Here is a 21,116-nt window from a genome sequence, read left to right on the forward strand (position 1 = left end):
CCAGGTCCCGACGAAAGCATGAAGCAGCACCGAAGTAATCATCGATGTACCGGAGAAAGAGTTGTGGGAGGGAGCCGGAGTAGGACTGGAACAAGGAATGTTCCACATACCCCATAAAGAGACAGGCATAGCTGGGGCCCATGCGGGTACCCATAGCCACACCTTTTATTTGGAGGATGTGAGAGGAGTTAAAGGAGAAATTGTTCAGTGTGAGAACAAGTTCAGCCAGACGGAGGAGAGTAGTGGTGGATGGGGATTGTTCGGGCCTCTGTTCAAGGAAGAAGCTAAGGGCCCTCAGACCATCCTGGTGGGGGATGGAGGTGTAGAGGGATTGGACATCCATGGTGAAGAGGAAGCGGTTGGGGCCAGGGAACTGGAAATTGTTGATGTGATGTAAGGTGTCAGAGGAATCACGGATGTAGGTGGGAAGGGACTGGACAAGGGGAGAGAGAAGGGAGTCAAGATAATGAGAAATGAGTTCCGTGGGGCAGGAACAGGCTGACACGATCGGTCTGCCAGGACAGTTCTGTTTGTGGATTTTGGGTAGGAGGCAGAAGCAGGCCGTCCGAGGTTGGGCGACTATCAGGTTGGAAGCTGTGGGAGGAAGATCTCCAGAGGAGATGAGGTCAGTGACAGTCCTGGAAACAATGGCTTGATGTTCTGTGGTGGGGTCATGGTCCAGGGAGAGGTAGGAGGAAGTGTCTGCGAGTTGACGCTCAGCCTCCGCGAGGTAGAGGTCAGTGCGCCAGACAACAACAGCACCACCCTTGTCAGCGGGTTTGATGACAATGTTGGGGTTGGACCTGAGAGAACGGAGTGCAGTAAGTTCAGAGAGAGACAGATTAGAATGGGTGAGCGGAGCAGAGAAATTGAGACGGCTAATGTCACGCCGACAGTTCTCAATGAAAAGATCAAGAGAAGGTAAGAATCCAGAGGGAGGGGTCCAGGTGGAGGGAGAATATTGGAGTTGGGTAAAAGGATCCGTTGAACGGGGAGAGGACTCCTGCCCAAAGAAGTGAGCACGGAGACGAAGACGGCAGAAGAAGAGTTCAGCATCATGCCGAGCCCGAAATTCATTGAGATGAGGGCGTAAGGGTATGAAACTAAGTCCTTTGTTGAGCACTGAACGTTCAGCATCGGAGAGGGGAAGGTCAGGGGGTATAGTGAATACGCGGCTGGGGCTGGGATTGGAAGATGGGGTGGGGACGGAGGGACAAGAAGGGGTGGAGGGTCCCAGATGGGTGTTGGTGTCGATGAGTTGTTGGAGTTTGCGTTCCTTAGCACTTGAGAGAAAGAGAAAAAGTTTCCTGTTGAGGCGTCGGATGAGGCGAAGAATTAAATGAAACTGGGGGCACGCGCAGCTTTCTCTATTGTTTCTCTAAGTATCTCTATTGTCGTAACCTTGCCATGGACTTGACAAGAAAATCGATCTTTGCTTTTCTTGAGGGAGGACGCTGCACACGTATCCCGACCTTCGGACCGAATTCAAAAGGTCAGAATCCGGACAGCCCTGCTGTAAATGGAAACGTTGTTGTTTTTGTTAATTGTTTCGACTACTGTACTCGGACATTGATCTTTTCTCTTTTTTTTTGCGGGGTGGAGGGGGGGAGGAGGAGGGGGGTGGTTTACGAGGAGATGGTGAGATGAATGGATCAGGTCCAGCAAAGCCCTTGTGCCCTGGCTGGGATGCTCAATGTAACCAGAGTTGGAGGAATCCTGTATCAGTTTCATATTGTGACATTTCCATTGTGACGTCACGGTAAGCGACCATGGCCCCCGCAGTGCGCACGCGCAGCAGCAGCCGGTGCGGAAGTGAGCAGATCGCACAGCTATGGAGCTGGTGAAATGGGAGCCTCGGCTTTGGCTCCTTTGTTTTTCCCTCTTTCCCAGGTTTTTGTGCTGGGAGGTCACTTTCCCCTTTCGATCTATGTACTGTCAGCTATCAGACTCCTGCGAATGCGCCTTCCAGTTTAAGATCGACAGTAAGTAATCTTCAAAAATCAAAGGATGTGTGTCCAAGGGACACCCGTCTCACCCAGTGACAGCTGTGAGACTTATTTTGTAGATTGAAATGTGGGGTGTGTAAATATTTTTGTTCTTTGAACTGCAGCATAATCATGGCGTTCATTTCATGCAGTTTTTCATTTTAATTTCGCTATCAATTTTTGGGGGATGTATTTTGAAAACTGGTTGTGAGGACGTCAGAATTAAGACAACTTTTACACTTGACTTTGGTACATTCAGGAATTATTCTACTACTCAAGGAAAAAGCCTGTGGTAACTACATTTGTAAGTTTATTTTTCAGGCAGCGCCTTTGCAGGTTCCTTTTCTAAACATCCCGGAAGAGGAAACCTATTTCGATTTGATTTGATTTGATTTGAGTTATGCGGCCCTGAGTTGAACTTCAGATCCTACATACCAGCAGTTATCATCATTGCATAATTTCACCTTTACAACATAGTCCACTTCTACTAATACCTCAACTCTGCTACTCTGGGCTTTTGTTGCCTCTCATCACCATTTCTGTAAAGTCCTCCAAACTGGCTTTCCATCTGCTACCTTGCCTACACTGCAACTGATCCCAATGCAGCTACAGCACAGAATGAGGCCGTTCAGCCTTCCATGCCTGTGCTGGCTCTTTTAAAGAGAGGTCATGCTTAGTCCCAAATCCCTGCTTTTTGTCTGGAACCCTGCAAGTTCCGCATCGTCAATATCGTGCCCAACTCCCTTTCAAAATTATTTATGGGATCAGGTTCCATCGCCTTTTCAGGTACAGTGTTTGAGATCCTGACAACACTCCGAGTGAAACAATTTCTCTTTGGCTCCCCTCTCGCCAATGGTTTTAAATCTAGGACCTCTGGTTATTGACCCTGTCGCCAGAGGGAACTGTTTTTCTTTATCTACACTATCAAAACCTCTTATCATCTTGAAAACATCTTGATTAAGTCACCCATAACCTTCTTTGTTCCAGGTAGAACAGTTCTAACTTCTCCAACCTCGCCTCATTACTGAAGTCTTATTCTTGGTAACAACCGGGTAAACGTGTTCTGTACCCTTTCTAAGGCCTTTATGCTTTTCTTGAAGTGTGGGGCCGAGAATTGTCCATAACACACCAACTAAGGCCTGACCAGTGATTTATTAAGTTCTAGAATGATCTCTTTGCTTTTATATCCTGTTCCTCTATTTATAAACCCAAGTTAACCCATATGAATTTTCAACCACCCCATCAACTTGCTGTGCCACCTTTAAGGAATTGTGATAATTAAAACACAAAGTGCTGGAAAAACTCAGCAGGTCTGGCAGCACCTGTGCAGAGGGAAACAGAGTTAACATTTTGAGTTCATATGACTCTTCTTCAGAACAGAAAAGAGGTAGGAATGCGATGGGTTTCATGCTGTTGACCCCTCTTTTTCAACAACATAAAACCCATCATATTCCTTCCTCTCTTCAGCTCTGAAGAAGAATCATATTCAATTTGAAATGTTAACTCTGTTTCTCTCTCCACAGACGCTGCCAGACCTGCTGAGCTTTTCCAGCACTTTCTGTTTTTATTTCAGATCTCCAGCGTCCGCAGTGTTTTGCTTTCAATATAAGGATTTGTGTATATGGATACCAAGGACTTTCTGTTCATCTACATTTTCCAAAATCATGCCACTTATAGGATAATGTCTTCCCATGTTAGTCCTCTCAAAGTGCATCACTTCACGATTCTCTGCTTTAAACTCCATCTGCCATGCTTCAGCCTATTTTACCATCATGTTTGTCATCCTGAAACCTATAACTATCCTCATCATTATCCACAACTTTGACAAGCTTCATATTGTTAGCAAATAATGTTAGTAAATAAAAGATGGTGGCGTAGTGGTAATGTCACCGGACTAGTAATCCAGAGGCCCAGGCTAATGGTCTGGAGACACGGGTTTCAAATCCCACCACAGCAGTTGGTGGAACTTAAATTCAATTAATTAAATCTGGAATTGAAAGCCAGCCTGAGGAAAGGTGACCATAAAACTATTATCGATTGTTGTAAAAACCCATCTGGTTCACCACTGTCCTTTAGAAGGAAATCTGCCACCCTTACCTGGTCTGGTCTACGTGTGACTCCAGGTCCCCAGTAATGTGATTGACTTTTAACTGCCCTCTGCAATGGGGCTAACAAGCTACTCATTTCAAGGGCAATTAGGGGTAGGCGACAAACACTGGCCTTGCCAGCGATGCCCGCATTCCATTAAAGAGTAAATTTTAAAAATGCTGCTCTCTGTACTTGAATCTAGGTTATTTATAAAAATTGGAAAGAGTAATGGACCCTAAACTGAGTCTTGAGGAACCCCACTGCAACCTACCACTTGGGGTGAAAAACATCCTTCCACCAACATCCTCTGTTTTCTGTCACTGAGCTAATTTTCTATACTCACTGTCACTTTCCCTTTAATTCCATGAGCTTCCATCTTTTTATAAGTCTCCCAAATGGCGCTTTGCCTTCTGAACATCTGGATATACAATATCTATTGCATCACCTTCTTCAGCCTTTTCTGTTACCCCATCAGAGAATTCTATCAAGTTAGTCAGATACAATTTGCCCTTCACAAATCCATGCTGACTTTCATTGGTTAACCCTTGTCTTTCCAAGTGAAGGTTTATTTTATCCCTGATAAAGGTTCCCAATAACTTTCCCACTGCTGATTTTAGGCTGAATCGCCTGTAGTTTTCTGGCTTATCTGTCTTCCCTTTAGTGATACAAAATAAACAACCCACCCCGCCTCTCCCCCAGTCCTCTTACACTGCTCCTGTGTCCAATTGAATATTGATCGAGTGACAACATATATCCACATTAGAATGGTCTGTGACTTGAAAAGGATCTTAGAGGTGATGGTGTTTCCAAGATATTGCTCCTGTTGTTCTTTTCAATGGTAACCATCATAAAGTAAAAAGGTGCTCTTGAAATAGCCATGGTGAGTTGCTCTAGTGATTCTTGTAGATCATGCATTCTGTAGCCACAGTGTGACAATAGTGAAGGGGGTAGATATTAAATCAAGTGGTAAGAGTACAAATCAAGCAAACTGGATGATGATGTTGCCACAACCATGAAGCCATGTGGTGAATATTACACCATGTTCTTGACGAGCCATAGATGGTAGATTGACTTAAAGGGGTCAGGATGATATAGCTGGTCTAGTTAAGGTGTTGGTCAATGCCCAACCCCAAGATTGTTGATGGTGAGGAACTGAGTGATGGTGGTGCCAGTTAAGGCCTATAGGAGCTGACTGAACTTGCTCTTGTTTAAGATATAACTGCCCACTGCATAGCTGGTACACATTTTAGCTGTCACTTCTCTGCCTAAGCCTGGATGGCTCTGCTGTAGACTGGCATTATCAGAGGCGGTGGATATGGTGCTGCCACTCCATTGTCAGTAAATAGCACCTGTCCTTACCCTCTGACGAAGGGATGATCATTGATGAATTGAATTCAGAACACCTCCCTAAGGAGCTCCTTTGACAGTTCCTAGGGCTGCAGTGATTGGCATTTGATGAGCACAACTTTATGCCAGGAATGACACTCAGATGATGGCGAATATTTGGAATTCTCTGCCCCAGAGGGCTATGGAGGCTCAGTCATTGACTATGTTCAAGACTGATTGATAGATTTCTACATGTTAAAAACATAAGCGATGTGGGGATAATGCAGGAAAATGGTGCTGAAGTAGAGATCAGCTGTGATCTCATTGAAAGGCGGAGCGGGCTCGAGGTGCTGATACCTACTCCTCCTATTTCTTATGTTCTTATGACTCCAGCCACTGGGAGCTTTTCACTTTGACTCTAATTAACCTCAGATGTCCTACAGTTCCCTGTTGGCCTGCATGGTTAAAAAATGTCTTGCTGTCAAGTGTAGCTACTCTCAACTATCTTCCAGTTTTTTAGCCGTTGCATCTATGTCTGGACCAAGGCTGTGATGAATTCGGGAGAAGCCACACTCAGTGTCAGTGCTTGGTGAGGAGGTGTTCTTCAATGGCACTGTTGATGAGTATTTCCACTACCTTACGGACGATCAAGAGAAAGCTGGTGGAGCAGTAATTGACTGCATTAAATTTATGCTATGCCTTCCCTGATTGAAGGGATGGTGGCAGAAGGCCAAATAGTATTGTCCACTCAGCAATTCTGGCTAAAAACACTTGAAAGCAGGGTTATATCTTGGACTCCACCATGGTTAAAGTTAGTTAGCTAGTCTCCAGTTAGTTGTCATAATATTCTTGACTGGATGTGGTAGGGCTACAGAGCTTTGATCTGGTCCATTGTTGTTTTTTATTTATTTATTCATGGGATGTGGGTTTCATTGACTAGGCTAGCATTTGTTGCCGATCCCTAATTTCCCTTGAGAAGGTGGTGGTGGTGAACTGCCTTCTTGAACCGCTGCAGCCCATGTGGTTGTGGCATTGCTTAGCCTTGTCTTCAGCTTGATGCTTTCGATATCTAGCTTGCAGGTATCCCTGTGTAGTAGTTTCTCTACCTTGATACCTCATTCTAAGATATGCCTGGTCCTGTTCCTGTACACCCTGTCCATTTCCGACTGTACTAAAGTTGATCTCTTAGCTTGATGCCCAAGGAGAGAGGAATATGCTGGACCATAATACAACATTGTGGTCATGGTGTACAATTCTGCTGCTGCTAATGCAGCACAGAGCCTTATGGAAGCTTTGTTTTGGGCGGCTAGACCTATCCTTGGTCTATTTCACTTAGCATGGTGGTAGGACCATCATACACGATTGTGGGTAGCCTCACTGAAGGTGAGATTTTGCCTTTACAAGGACTGTGGGGTGGTCACTCTCATCCATGTTATCCTGATGCATGTAGCTGTGACAGGTAGGTTGGTGAGGACGAGGTCAAGTAGACTTCTTCCTTGTGTTGATTCTCTCACTACCTGATGCAAAGTCAACCTGACAGCAATGTCCTTCAGTACTCAGCCATCTCAGTCAATGGTAATAGTATTGAACCAGTCTTGGTGGTGGCCATTTGTTGTCCTTGCTTCTATCTGAGCTTTCCCCAAATTATGTTTAATTTGGAGTGGTACTGATTCATCAGTTGAGGGTGGGTAGTTGTTGTTGGACAATGGGAGACTTCTGGCATTGTTTATCCCATGAGGCCCATGTCTGCCAGACTAGTTCCTCTCCCATGATAGCTGGCCGATTTTTAAATGCTATTTTACTGTAGATGTCTTCAGAAAAGACCAATCTACCCTCAGCTGACAGTTATACATCATACTTTCAGCTTAGAGGTGTGAGCTGTGGCACCCCCATTTCAGAGTGTGAAGGTTGCAGATTCAAGCATCGCTCTAGTGCCTTGAGCACAAAAATCTCGGCTGATACTCGAGTGCAGTGCTGAAGGTGTGCTGCACCGTCAGACATGCTGTCTTTTGGATGAGTCATTAAACCAAACCAGCCACATCTGCTCTCTAAGGTAACAGATCCCATGGTGCTATTTCGAAGAAGAGCAGGGGAGTTATTCCTGGTGTCCTGTACAATATTTATCCCTCAATTAACATCACTGTAAAACAAGTTGGCTGGTCATTATCAAATTACTGTTCATGGGAGTTGGTTGTGCCCAAATTGGCTGCTACATTTCCTACAGTACAAAAGTGACTACACTTCAAGTACTTCATTGACTGTAAAGTGCTTTGGGAACGTCCTGCGGCACTATATGAAAGGCACTATATAAATGCAAGTCCGACTTTCTTTTTAGATCACTGCACAGTGATTGGGAGCAAGGATCCTTAACCTCCACCCCTCCAATCTCGATGGCACCAAAGCAGATTGTCGAGATAGTCTACGGTACAGATGTGAATTAAACCTAGGACGTTCCTGCTTAGTGACCTAGCTACTCGCTAGATAGACCTCCTGAACCACTTGTGGAGCTAATTCCTCCACTTATAATAACGCTGCACCTGTAAATCGAAACCACATAAATTCTAAATCTGTGATGCTTGTGCTTTTAGCAATCATGATATGAAATAGACAATCTCCCCTGTGCCCTTTGTTATAATTAACCTTTAACTTGTATTTTGATGCCTCTGAGCGTAGCTGTGTGCATGTAAGTGTACATGTGCAGAGCTTTGTTTGATTGACCAGGCAATGGGATGGGGGCAGCAGCATAACTCAGAACAGCTCTAAAGCAGATTTCAATCTCAAACAGAGTACCTGCAACACAACAACACCATTAAACAGAATCAATGCTCATTGGAACAGATCCTGAAAATCATGACATACTATGGATGAACATCATGAATGTAGAAATGGTGGGTGGGTCCTTTTAGTGTTTTTTTTATCCATTCATGGGATGTGGGTGTCGCTGGCTAGGCCAGCATTTATTGCCCATCTCTAGTTACCCTTGAGAAGGTGGTGGTGAGCTGCTTTCTTGAACCGCTGCATTCCATGTGGTATAGGTACACCTACCGTGCTATTAGGAAGGGAGTTCCAGGATTTTGACCCAGCGACAGTGGGTGATATAACAGTGATATATTTCCAAGTCAGGACAGTGTGTGGCTTGAAGGGGAACTTCCAGCTGGTGGTGTTCCCATGTGTCTGCTACGCTTGTCCTTCTAAATGGTAGTGGTTGTGGGTTTGGAAGGTGCTGTCTAAGGAGGCTTGGTGAGTTCTTCCACTGCATCTTGTAGATGGTATGTACTGCTGGCACTGTGCGTCGGTGGTGGAGGGAGTGAATGTTTGTGGATGGGGTGCCAATCAAGCGGGCTGCTTTATCCTGGATGGTGCTGAGCTTCTTGAGTGTTGTGGGAGCTGCACTCATCCAGGCAAGTGAGGAGTATTCCATCAAACTCCTGACTTGTGCCTTGTAGATGGTGGACAGACTTTGGGGAGTCAGGAGATGAGTTACTTGCCACTGGATTCCTAGCCCCTGACCTGCTCCTCTGGCTACAGTATTTATATAATAGTACAGTTCAGTTTCTGGTCAATGGTAACCCCCAGGATGTTGTTGGTGGGGGATTCAGCAATGGTAATGCCATTGAGCGTTAAGGGTGATGGTTAGATTATCTCTTGTTGGTGGTGGTCATTACCTGGCACTTGTGTGGCATGAATGTTACTTGCCACTTGTCAGCCTGAGCCTGGATATTGTCCAGGTCTTGCTGCATTTGGACATGGACTGCTTCGGTGGCTGATGAGTTGCAAGTGGTGTTGAACATTGTGCAATCATCAGCGAACATCTGCACTTCTGATGGAGGGAAGGTCATTGATGAAGCAGCTGAAGATGGTTAGGCCTTGGACACTACCCTGAGGAACTCCTGCAGTGATGTCCCAGGCCTGGAACTAAATGTTGGCTTGTCATAAGATTAATTCAATGTGATTTAGGGGGTTGTTAGTTTGGGATCCTGTCTGCTCACCCATAACTCTGCCAGTTGTACATAAACCGGCCCCAAACCACTTGGGGACACCATGGATTGCTTATTCACTCTTAATCCTTCGCTATCCTTATTGTTTTAATATAAAAATAATCTATTAACGGTAACATTGACTAGAAAATACAAAACATGGGTCAGCGAACTGACAATTTAACATTGCATTTGAACTTTGTATCCCCACTAGGCCTGGAACTGGATCTGTGTCGCCATGTCTATGGACAGCACTTGGCCAAAGAAGTGATCGTCAATGCCATAAATCAGTTTATGGAGAACCGCGCTCCAGTGAAGCCCCTTGTATTATCGTTTCATGGCTGGTCAGGAACCGGGAAAAGCTACGTCACCTCGTTGTTAATAAGAAACTTGTACCGGGATGGGATGAAAAGCTATTACGTGCACCAGTTTGTACCCACCTTGCACTTTCCTCATGCCTCCCAGATCAAGACATACAAAGTAAGGGCTCGCTTTTTTCAGAGGGGAAAAGATCCATTTGTATTCAACTGATCGCCTTTTTGATAAGAGAACCCTCAACTGTCTATCTTGCATAAATTGTTAGATTTTAAGTTATTTTATTTATGGAGCAGTATTGATTTTTTTAAAAATGCCCAGTTTGAAACGTTTGGTCTTTAATAAAAGTTAGGTACTCGTTGGACTGAGCGAGGACAATCCAAGTGAACGTACACACACAAGCGCACACACACAGGGCTTTAGACTTAGACTCTGCTACAATGAGAACTGCTTTTCAATGGGATATTAGGTTTCAGGTTCACTGTTTGAGAGTGATAAGTGCTTTAGTGCAGCTCTGAGTTGCTGGCTCCATCCTGTCACCTGTTCACACAAGCAGTGTAACTGCACATCTGCAGTTACACAAACGTGCACAGAGCTTGGTTCACAGGCATCCAAAGACAAGGTCAATTTGAATGATAAAGAGCAGCTGGGATAGTCTGTGGTCCAGCTGAATCTGTTTAGAGTTTTGCTTTGGGGCCCGTGGCAGTAATACTAGAGCACGTGTAAGGTAGAAGCAGTTTGAGGTTACCCGTTAGAGGTAGTCTTTCTTGGCGTGCTAAAATGCAATGTGCTGTCATTTCAGCAAAGTCTTTCTCTCTCTAGTTATACTGCAGATCTTGCTTCAATGTGATGTGCAACTGTGTTGCTTGAAGCAAAAGCTGCAGAATACCTGGGCCACTGGAATTGCTGACAACACTTTTTCTTTATTGACTTAAGTTACTGTGGCACATCGTGTACTTAGAGGAAGTTAGAACATATTCTCATACAGAGTGCTGTCTCTATAAATAAGTGTATAGTGGAGGCTCCATTTACATCTTACACCCATTACTAGATTTTATCCCAAAAGGAACTGCAGTAAAGGGTGTAGATGTAAATGAAGCCTCCAGCAAAGCTCTGCTCCATGTCAGTTAGAGTTCAATGATAGAGGGTTCCCATGTGCTCAGTCATTTTCAGACAGCTAGGTATTCCTATAATGCATAATGAACACATAAAAATCATTGCCTGCTCCCTTTCCAACTTTGACTTTCCTGGCATCCTGATACCTCTCTCTCTTGTGTCTTGCAGCAGATTACATGGCTGTGTCAGACAGAGGTGAGAGGTTGGAGGAGGAAGGAGGTGGAGGGGGTGCGGGCAAAGTGTTTAATCATGATGCTGTGGCCATCATGGTGCCAGGCAGGCCTGATAGACTAGCTGGTCTTTTCCTGCCTGTCAATTTTGTATTTTTGTATGATTGACTTTGAGTATCACTCTTACCCACCCATTTCACATAATCGCTAAGAGACAGATGCAGGTAAGAATTACCTTCTCCCACAACAAGCCCAAGGAGCCCCTCAACATCTTTGTCACTAGGATTGAGGCCACCAGGCCAAATTTCCTCTAAGATGTCCCACCCCTCCCCCGCCTTGCCCTACCCCCCCTAAATTCTCAAATTTATTCAATTTCTCTCCTGTCCCTCCTCATGTCCTCTCCAAGCTTGTCTTGTCCATGAGACCCACTTCCTGCTCCCTCAGCCTTGTTCCCACTAAATTGCTGTTCACCAAAGTTCTGTTCCCGGGCCCCATGTTCGCTGATATTGTTAACGGTTCCCTCTCAACAGGTACTGCCCCCCTCAACAAATCAACTGTCATCGCCTTTCTCCTCAAAACAAAATCAACTCTTGACCTCACTGTCCTTGCAAACTACCATCCCCATCTCAAGCTCCCTTTGCGCTCCAAAGTCCTTGAATGTGCCTCCCAAATCCGCACCCATCTTTCCCAGAACTTCATGTTTGAATCCTTCCAATCAGGTTGCCTCCTCGCCAAAATACCAAAACAGCTCTTATCAAAGTCATAAATGACATACGATAAGGCTGTGACAAGGGTAAGCTTTCCCTCCTCAATCTGACTTCAGCCTTTGACATGGTTGACCACCCCATCCTCCTCTTGTGTCATCCAGCTGGGTGCAACTGCTCTCACCCGGCTCCATCCTTATCTCTCTAATCGTAGCCAGAGAATCACCCGCAATGAGTTCTTGTCCTACTCCCGCACTCTTATCCCTGCAGTCCTCCAAGGATCTATCCTTCGCCCATTCCTATTCCTATTTGCTGCCTCTTGATGACATCATCCAGAAACACATCAAATTCCACATGTACACTGGCGACACCCAGGTCGTCACAAAGTCTTTCAATCCCTTCACTGTTTCCAAATTATCAGGCTGCCTGGTCCAACATCCAGTGCTGGATGTGCAGAAATTTTCTCTGACTAAATATTTAGAAGCTTTAGTTCCCCACCACAAACTCCAATCCCTAGCCACCGATTCCGTCCCTTTCCCTGGTGACTGTCTGACTCTGTTGGCAACCTTGGCGTTGTATTTGACCCCGAGATCATATCTGCACCATCACTAAGACTGTCTGTTAGCTCTAGACTTCCAGTGCACTGCTGGTCGGCTTCCCATCTTCCAACCTCCATAAATGGAAGCTCATCCAAAACTCTACTGTCTTTGTCCTAACTCATACCAAGTTCTATTCATACATCATCCATTCGTTCCCTGACTTGCATTGGCTCCCAGTTGAGGAAGGCTTTGATTTCAAAATTCTCATCCTTGTTTTCAAATCCCTCCATTGCCTCTCTCCTCCCTATCTCTGTAACCTCCTCCAGCTCCACAACCCTCTGTGATATCTGTCGCCTTCCATTCTGGCCTCATGAACGTCCCTGATTTTAATCATTCACCACTGGCCACTCTGCTTTCAGCTACCATGGCCCTAAGCTCTGGAATTATCCATTGAAGCATACAAAATTCTTACAAACATCGACAGGGTAGATGCAGGAAGGATGTTTCCCCTGGTTGTGGGCGGGGGGGTCGGGCGTGTCTAGAACCAGGAGACACAGTCTCAGAATAAGAGGCAGGCCACTTAGGACTGAGATGAGGAGGAGTTTCTTCACTCAGTGGATGGTGAATCTTTGGAATTCCCTACCACAGAGAGCTGTGGAGGCTCAGTCATTGATTATGTTCAAGACAGAAATTGATAGATTTCTAGATATTAAAGATATCAAGGGAAATGGGGGATAATGTAGAAGATCAGCAATGATCTAGTTGAATGGTGGAGCAGGCTCAAGGGGCCGAATGGCTTACTTCTGCTCCTATTTCCTACGTTCCTGTGTAATTCCCTCCCTAAACCTCTCTGGTTCTCTACTTTTCTTTGCACGCTCATTAAAATCTACCTCTTTGATCAAGCTTTCGGTCATATGACCTAGTATGGCTCCTCCTCCTCCTTCAGGTACTATGCCCTAAGAGGACTTTGGACTTCCATAAGATTGGTCCATGATTATGCTTGGCAAAGTACTGCAGTGGTTTGCCTTCTGCAGTGTGGCTGACCAGGAAACTCCCAGTTTTCTTGCTTGCCATCAGGCATATTGGAAGGATTTACTTGGCTGAAAATCAACCTGTTTGGCCACCTTCTGTGGCCATCAAGTCCTGAAGTGAGACTTGAACCTGGAGCTTCTGGCCCAGAGGTAGGGGCGCTACCACTGCGCCACAAGACCTCCCTGTGACTCAGCGTCACATTTTGTTTGATTAACTCTCCTGTGAAGCGCCTTGTAATTTTTTGTCACTGTGTTAGAGACGTTAATTAAATACAAGCTGCTGTTGTTGAATTGGATTTAATTTTGGGCAGCACAGGGTGGCACTAGCAACATGCTCCCAATCATAAACTCCACTGGTTTTGAATGGTGACTTCTTTTCTAGATAGTTCAACTTGGCTGCTATAATTTGAATGTCAACCTTGGATGTATGTAACTTTGTCCTGGTAAAGTTCAGTAATTGAGTCTCTCAACTGACAATCCTTCCTTTACGTTATTAGGGTGCTTCCTGTTTCCGTTGCAATTGAAGTGAAACACTGGAGTGGCAGCCTGGTGCAATTTCTTTATATTGTCCTTGTCTTTTCAGGAGCAGTTGAAAAGTTGGATCAGTGGTAACCTGAGTGACTGCAGCAGATCAGTGTTCATATTTGACGAAATGGATAAAATGCACCCAGGCTTAATTGATGCAATCAAGCCCTACTTAGGATATTCACATGTTATGTATGGAACGAATTATCGAAAGGCGCTATTTATTTTTGTAAGGTAAGTGATGGGAGATGACAGCGTACACCTTGTACGTTTGTGACATTCGAATGCACAAGCACACAGGCAAGGCAATAGTTAGTGTCAAGACGTTGGATTTGCAACTGAGCAGCAGAGTTGAGGCTCTCACAGTTGCACTGTAGCTTTGAGTGCAAGGTGCTGCTTCTTTATTGGAGAATGCTGACTGGAGAGGCTGGTACCTTGCAGGTCAGTCAAGGAATTGTTCATCCTCCTGATTTGGTAGAATTAAATGATTGGGGGGAGGAAAAATCTCGTTACTGGCTACGCGCATGAAATGTGTGGTTAGGAAATCCTTTCTCAGACAAGTTTCAATTATACTTAATTTTAAAAATGCCCATTTAATGCATGTCTATCAGTTTGTATGAGACTGGATGGAACTCCCTACCAATGTATCTGAATCTTTGTCTCCAAAAATCATTATCTTGTTTCAATGAGTTTGTTGCTACACTTATTTCTAAAGTCACCAGACTTAAAGTGAGGCACGCTTTCACACATGTGAAACATATGAATTAGGAGCAGGAGCTGGCCATTCAGCCCCTCGAGCCTGCTCCACCATTCAATAAAATCATGGCTGATCTGACCATGGCCTTGTTACCACTATCCTGCCTAACCCCCAATACCCTTTGACTCCCTTGCCAGTCAAGAATCTATCTACCTCTGCCTTAAAAATATTCAATGACCATGCCTCCGCTCCTCTCTGGGGAAGAGAGTTCCAAAGATTCACGATCCTCTGAGAGAAAAGATTTCACCTCCTCTTTCAGATGTGAATGTAACATCCTTTGGAAACTAAACGATCATTCAATGCCTAAGCTGACACCTAGAGCCATGAAATTTCCTCCTGTCGGTCATAGCTGAATTTTAGACACAGAATTATCAGTTCAAAAGGAGGATGTTTTCAACTCAACCTTCACCTCTGCCTTCGATTCCTCTTAATAGTTTTAACTTGCATCTGATTATGTTACTGACCTGTTCATTCTCATTGGAGAATTGTTGCCATATAACGAGTTACATCAAGTCCACAGCTCAGAAACTGGCCATTCGCCCCAACTGGTCCATGCCATGTTTATACTCCACATGAGTCCCCTCCCATCCCTCTTCATCTAACCCATCAGTATATCTTCTATTCCATTATCCCTCTTGTGCTCATCTAGCTTCCCCTTAAGCACATTAATGCTGTTTGCCTCAACTACCCCTTGTGGTAGCAGGCTCCACACCCTAATCACGCTCTGGGTAAAGAAGTTTTGCTGGTATTTCTTTCAGATTTATTAATTCCTAACTCATATTTATGACCTTTCATTTTGGACAATAAGTGGCTGAATAGAGAGATTTAGAGGGACTTCAAAAAAGTTACCACAACTATTAAAACTAATGATTGCTACCCTATTTCAGACTTTAGTCTTCTATGCATACTGAAGGCGTTTGTAAACTGCGAAACAAGATATATTAAAAAATATTCCTTTAAAGATTGAAGATGAGGGATGATCCTGGTTGCAAAGGAGTAAAGGGTTTTTATGCTAGAGGATCCTTTAATGGTCTGTCGCAGGCGGTCTTTAACATTGTTTGTTCACATTTAGTTCTTTCCTTGGGCTCCAGTCTCCTGGTTTTACATTAGGGGTCGAATAACAGCAACAACTTATTCATAGTGCTTTTAACTTAATAAACCAAAGCGCTTCACAGAAGCATAATAAAACAAAATTTATCACCAAGCCCACTTAACCTAATAAAAACCTTCGAGAGCAGCACAGGCTTCATTGTTCTGCATTCATATAACACGAGTATAGAGCTATTATCAAATTATCTAAATGCTTTGCCTTGTTTTGCACTCTAAAATATATCTTTGCGTTTATTTTCAATTAGCAAATCTGAAGTAGATACAGGTATTTAAACAATCCTATGAGTTATACAATGTCACCAGACTCCAATCTTGTACTAATAACACTAATTTTAGTGTATTGCCCTACTGCTGATTGTAGTCCTCAATTGTCGACCATTGTGTAAACTGCTTAGAGTAACAACCTTTTAGGTCAATAGCAAAGTAATTTTAAAATCTTTAGAAACACAGTAAAGGTTGACAAGCATCCTTCTGCAGAATCATGGAGAAACTGTTAAGACAGGAGATATGAATGCAGCATCTGAAGAAAGTGTAATTTGACAGTCGCTTAGCAACATTGAAAACAAACTGTGACTGACTTTACCATAAATAGCTGATTGTTATGTAGGATGTAGCTGTTGATGGCAAAGTTCACACATCTCACTGTCTTGTATGTACAATTGTATCTTGTAACCAGCAATGCCGGAGGTGAGCAGATAAACCAGTTGGTGCTAGATTTTTGGAGGAATCGAAAGGATAGGGAGGAAATTAGATTGGAGGATTTGGAGTTTGAAATATCCAGGGCAGTTTTCAATAACAAACACAGTAAGTTATCATTCCTTCCTAAGGAGGATATTCAAATAAGCGTCGGTATTGTTGATGTATCTTCTTCCGTTGATAGTGTGTTTTCACTGTACTCTATCATTTTTTATTCGTTCATGGAATATGGGCGTCGCTGCCTAGGCCAGCATTTATTGCCCATCCCTAATTGCCCTCGTTAAGAGGCCACTTAAGAGTCAACTGCATTGCTGTGGGTCTGGAGTCACATGTAGGCCAGACCTGGTAAATACACAGATTTCCTTCCCTAAAGGGCATTAGTGAACCAGATGGGTTTTTATGTCAATCGGCAATGGTTTCATGGTCATAATCAGACTTTTAATTCCAGATTTTTATTGAACTCAAATTTCACCATCTGCCCTGGAGTATTACCCTGGGTCTCTGGATTACTAGTTCAGTGACAATACAACTGCCACTGTCTGTAAAAGCAATGTATAAGCACATTGTAGTGACAATATTTGTGTTGCAAGGTAAAACCAATGAAAAATAAGGTTGCTGGTGCGATCATTATGCTTTGACAACATGTGTCTTGCCACTGGTCCCAGAACATTGCCCACTGCTTCCAGCAATCAGACAGTGCAAACTCTGAGATAGTCCTTGTTCTAATGGTGTCTGGCTGCACAATGTTTTAAAGCCACCAAATGCACACGAGGAAATGAAAATCTTTGTGACCTTGCGTTTACCAAGCACTCAACTGCTTCCAGTCGAGAACATGACCCAGTGCCCCTGTTTTCATTGTGGAATTCCCATTCATGTTAGTTGTGTGCTAGGTGATGGCCACAGATGTTTAACTCTGATGAAGTATGGTACAGATGTTGTGGCCTTGTGTTCGGCCGGCACTGATTTTTCCTGCTTTTAGGTTAGTCCTGATAGACCCTTTCCCTAGTGCACTCATAACCTACATCATCAGAATAGGTTTAATACAAAGGAGACCAAAAATGCAGATCCTTACCAGGGAGAAACAGAGCTACAAGCTGTGCCTGAATAGATGGTGATGATGGAGGATGGCATGCACTTCATACTTCATAAAGTGTTTCTTTATTAAAACCGAAATTTGTTTATTGTTAATGTAAACGTTTTTGACAACAGCAATGTGATAATCAGCATTTACGTGAGACAACATCTTTTCCTTTGAAATATTTTTGAAATGTGACCAGTATAGGTTCAAGTGATAAATCCCACACTGATAGCCAAACAGGATCACCTTGCAACACTAGCATTGCACAAGGATGTAGGGTAGAAATGGAGGTTTTCATAGTATTATACTGAATGTGACAGTGGATCCCAAAGACTCTTGTACCCCGGCAAAATAAAAAGTCCAATTTAACCCCCACCTGACTAAGGGCAAAAAAAAAAAATTATGTTTATTCCTTAACATCGCTAACATGTTTACCACCTCCACGAGCTTTTTGGAAATAACTGTCGGGTGAACGTTCTTCATGTGGTGAAACGTAATTGAGAAGGCTGTTTAAAAAGCAGACAGGTCCTTGGCTTTATTAATAGGAGAATAGAGCAGAAAAGCAAGGAAGATATGTTAAGCCTTTTTATGAAGCACTGGTTTGACTCAGCTGGAGTGTTCTGTTTAATTCTGGCCACTACACTTTAGGAAGGATGTCAAAACCTTGGGGAGGCTGCAGAAGAGATTTACTAGCATGGCGCTAGGGATGAGTTATGTGAAGAGAAGCTGAGGTTCTTCTCCTTAGAGCAGAGAAGTTTAAGGGGAGATTTCATAGAGGTGTTCAAAATCATGAATGGTTTTGATGAAGAATTTCCAGTGGCAGGAGGGTCGGTAGCCAGAGGTCATAGATTTAAGGTGATTGACAAAAGAGCCAGGATGACTTGAGGGCTTTTCTTCTATGCAGCGAGTTGTTATGCTTGGGAATGCACTGCCTTAAAGGGTGGTGGAAACAGATACAAAACCACCTGCCAAAAGTGAATTGGAAGGGAAAACATTTGCAGGGCTATGGGGAAAGAGCAGGGTAGTGAGACTAACTGAATAGTTCTTTCAGAGAGCAGGCACAGGTATGATGGGCCAAATGGCCTCCATTTGCTGTGTCCAAATGCTGTGTTATTCCATGATTCCACTAGCAAGTCCTGTTCCCCTTACTGGACAAGCTGCTCATGTGAACCACTGATGTTATCGACCTACATCCTATGACAATCATTTAACACCCTCAAGGACATTAATTCTGCCTGTAAACTTCTGGTTAGTTAGGTACTGATGCATATAGGCTGCTGTGTGTTACTTTTGTGGAAAACACTGATTTTGGTCAACCAAAAACCTGTTTCAAAGGAATATTAAAATTGGCCTGATGGATTTTTTTCTTATTGTCTTGCATGTCCTCTTTGCCCCACTATAACTTGTATTCCTATGTTTGTTTACAGGCGGGTTCTGGAATTCTGACATTATAAATGAAGAGCTGGTCGATTATTTTGTACCATTTCTACCCATGAAGCTCAAACATGTCAAGGAATGTGTGAGAAGTGAAATGGTCTCCAGAGGCATAAAACCTAGAGATGATATAATCGCAGAAGTGGCCAATTCCATGAACTTTATCCCAGAGAATGAGAAATTATTTTCTCAAACAGGCTGCAAAACTGTGTCTGCCAAATTGGACTTTACCTTGTAACTTCGAGGGATTCCTATTTAAATGTTTATGTCAGAAAGTACAATTGTATATCAGTGAGAACCATTGTCTCTTGGGGGAGAATGGTGAAGATCTGAATACTGGTGCTAGCTTAAGTAATTTGATGATATACAATTAGCTTTTGAAATAATGTCCTGTTTTAGGGACAAAATTATTGGGCCAGAAGGAGGAAATAATTTAACTTGCTGGACCTTTTTTTTTTAAAAAAGCATTTAATATATCCAAATGTTTAATTGTTTTGGGAAAGAATTGAAAATCAGAATATTCCTGACCCAAAAGGTTGAATGCAGGGCCTAACCCTACCGGTTATCAAATGCCACAGAGGGACAGAGCACTTGATATCCAGTTCCATGGATGGGAGCGGTGAGAGGACAGTTGTTTGATTTGGCATGGCAAAATTGGGAATTTCGCAGCCAATCATTGACATTGACCATGCAAAGATCTACAGCCTGCAAAGAGACGATTTTTGAAATACCGTAAAGTGCGCAGGCCTGAGAGATAAAATTGTTGGGCACGTAGTGCAATGTGTAAATTTCTCTATTATAAGGCCTGATTTTTCTAAGTTTGCACACATACACACAAACTCTGAGAGTGGGTTCTGAATAGGAGAGATTTCTATACTGTAAAGTTGTTAAATAAAGAAAAGTGGATACTGGCAGTGGTTACAGGTGATCCACAATGCATCCCTACCATTTCAGGGCACTTGGCAATGAGTTGCCTCGTGGTGATTATTTTTTTCCCCCCACCAAGAGGCTTGCCAAGATAGGAAATTGCAGCAATACGAAACCAAAACACTCCAGATGGCAAAAAATCTGAAATAAAAAGAGAAAATGCTGGAAGTACTCAGCAGGAATGGCAGCGTCTGTGGAGAGAGAAACAGAGTTAACATTTCATGTCAATGACCTTAATTCGGTTTCTCTCCAGTGATGCTGACTGACCTGCTGAGTAAGTCTAGTATTTTCTCTTCTTATTTAGGAAATTGCAGCTACATCTTTGTACGTACCTGCCCAATCTGTGGCAGGAATCCCTGTAGCGTTTTGATGTAAATCAGCCTTAACACAAATACTCTGTTATTTTCACCACCAAAAAAATCCTAGGTGTAAATTCTTAATCAGTTGGATTTTTCCACTCCCGGACAGCTACAAACCCATCTTGTCACCCAGTATTGGAACTCTGCAGACCAGACTGATGTTACAAATTATTTCAAAACCAGCAGAGACCCGCTAAACATTTGCGGTGAACTTAGTCTCTTTATTGCAACTGTTGTTCCTTAAATCCTCATCCCAATGCAATGCCATACTCATCCCATTCCATCCCTCCCGTACCTTTTGACGTATTTATCTGCTGGTGAAACTACAGTCTTTTGCTTTTGGATACCCCTGATGCGCTGCAGCCGATGTGAAATTCTTCACCTGTTGCTCTTTTGGTTTCTTGATGAAGTGAATCTGTTGCCTTTTACCATACAGAGCAGGCGGGATTGAACGGCCTCTTTTCCAATCCGAGCCTGTCTGGTTGACCGTCCTTTAAATGGTGAAGGAAGCACTCTTGTGTTATTTGATTGGAGGGAGCAGGGGCGGGGGGGGGGGGGGGGGGCGGGGGTCGTGTAATAATCACACACCAAACATTTCAAAGCTTGAACTCAATGTTGGCATTTTTGAATCTTCCAAAATTCAAATTTGGATTTCTGCTTTTTCTGTAAATTGATTTTTTTTTTTAATGGCACAGATCCGTGCAAACTTGAACAGTTTATCACCAAAGTATATTGTCTGTTTACTGACTTCTAAGACTTTTTGAAAAAAATACTTTAATGTTTTGTTATTTTGACTGCGGATCCATATGAACAGAAGAAATCAGCAACGACTATTACCATAAGTATTTTCTGTCTTTATAATATCAATTTTGAAACATTAACAAGTGATTTGTGAATTGTAAATGTTTTTTATAAAGCTACAGCATGTTCAAATGGCAGTATCTGTCTTTTGTAAAGAAAATTCTGGGATGTCTTTGTG

The 21,116-nt window shown here is 43.4% G+C and overlaps 1 protein-coding gene across 2 annotated transcripts; it reads left to right on the top strand.

Annotated features, from left to right (window-relative positions):
• The first annotated feature begins 1,618 nt into the window (after positions 1-1,618).
• On the top strand, positions 1,619-21,070 carry LOC144685456 (torsin-2A-like). Of its 2 annotated transcripts, none has more exons than XM_078549978.1 (5): positions 1,619-1,759; positions 9,591-9,856; positions 13,835-14,010; positions 16,320-16,447; positions 18,845-21,070. In XM_078549978.1, exons 2-5 carry the CDS (start codon positions 9,671-9,673, stop codon positions 19,087-19,089), a joined length of 735 nt encoding a protein of 244 aa, XP_078406104.1. In that variant the 5' UTR covers positions 1,619-1,759; positions 9,591-9,670; the 3' UTR covers positions 19,090-21,070. The 2 variants fall into 2 exon arrangements, with proteins under 2 accessions (XP_078406104.1, XP_078406103.1); XM_078549977.1 differs by lacking the exon at positions 1,619-1,759 and adding an exon at positions 1,795-1,982.
• Positions 21,071-21,116: the final 46 nt, after the last annotated feature.

This window comes from Cetorhinus maximus, chromosome 10 (genome assembly GCF_964194155.1).
Source record: "Cetorhinus maximus chromosome 10, sCetMax3.hap1.1, whole genome shotgun sequence".
NCBI classification, from domain to species: Eukaryota; Metazoa; Chordata; class Chondrichthyes; order Lamniformes; family Cetorhinidae; genus Cetorhinus; species Cetorhinus maximus.

What these genes read in the sequence shown, in the direction of transcription:
- LOC144685456 (XM_078549977.1), top strand. Translation starts at nt 1,832, where the DNA reads ATGGAGCTGGTGAAATGGGAGCCTCGGCTTTGGCTCCTTTGTTTTTCC. An exon ending in GCGCTATTTATTTTTGTAAG is followed by an intron (nt 14,011 to 16,319) that starts GTAAGTGATGGG and finishes TCTTGTAACCAG; the next exon opens with CAATGCCGGAGGTGAGCAGA. An exon ending in AGTTTTCAATAACAAACACA is followed by an intron (nt 16,448 to 18,844) that starts GTAAGTTATCAT and finishes GTTTGTTTACAG; the next exon opens with GCGGGTTCTGGAATTCTGAC.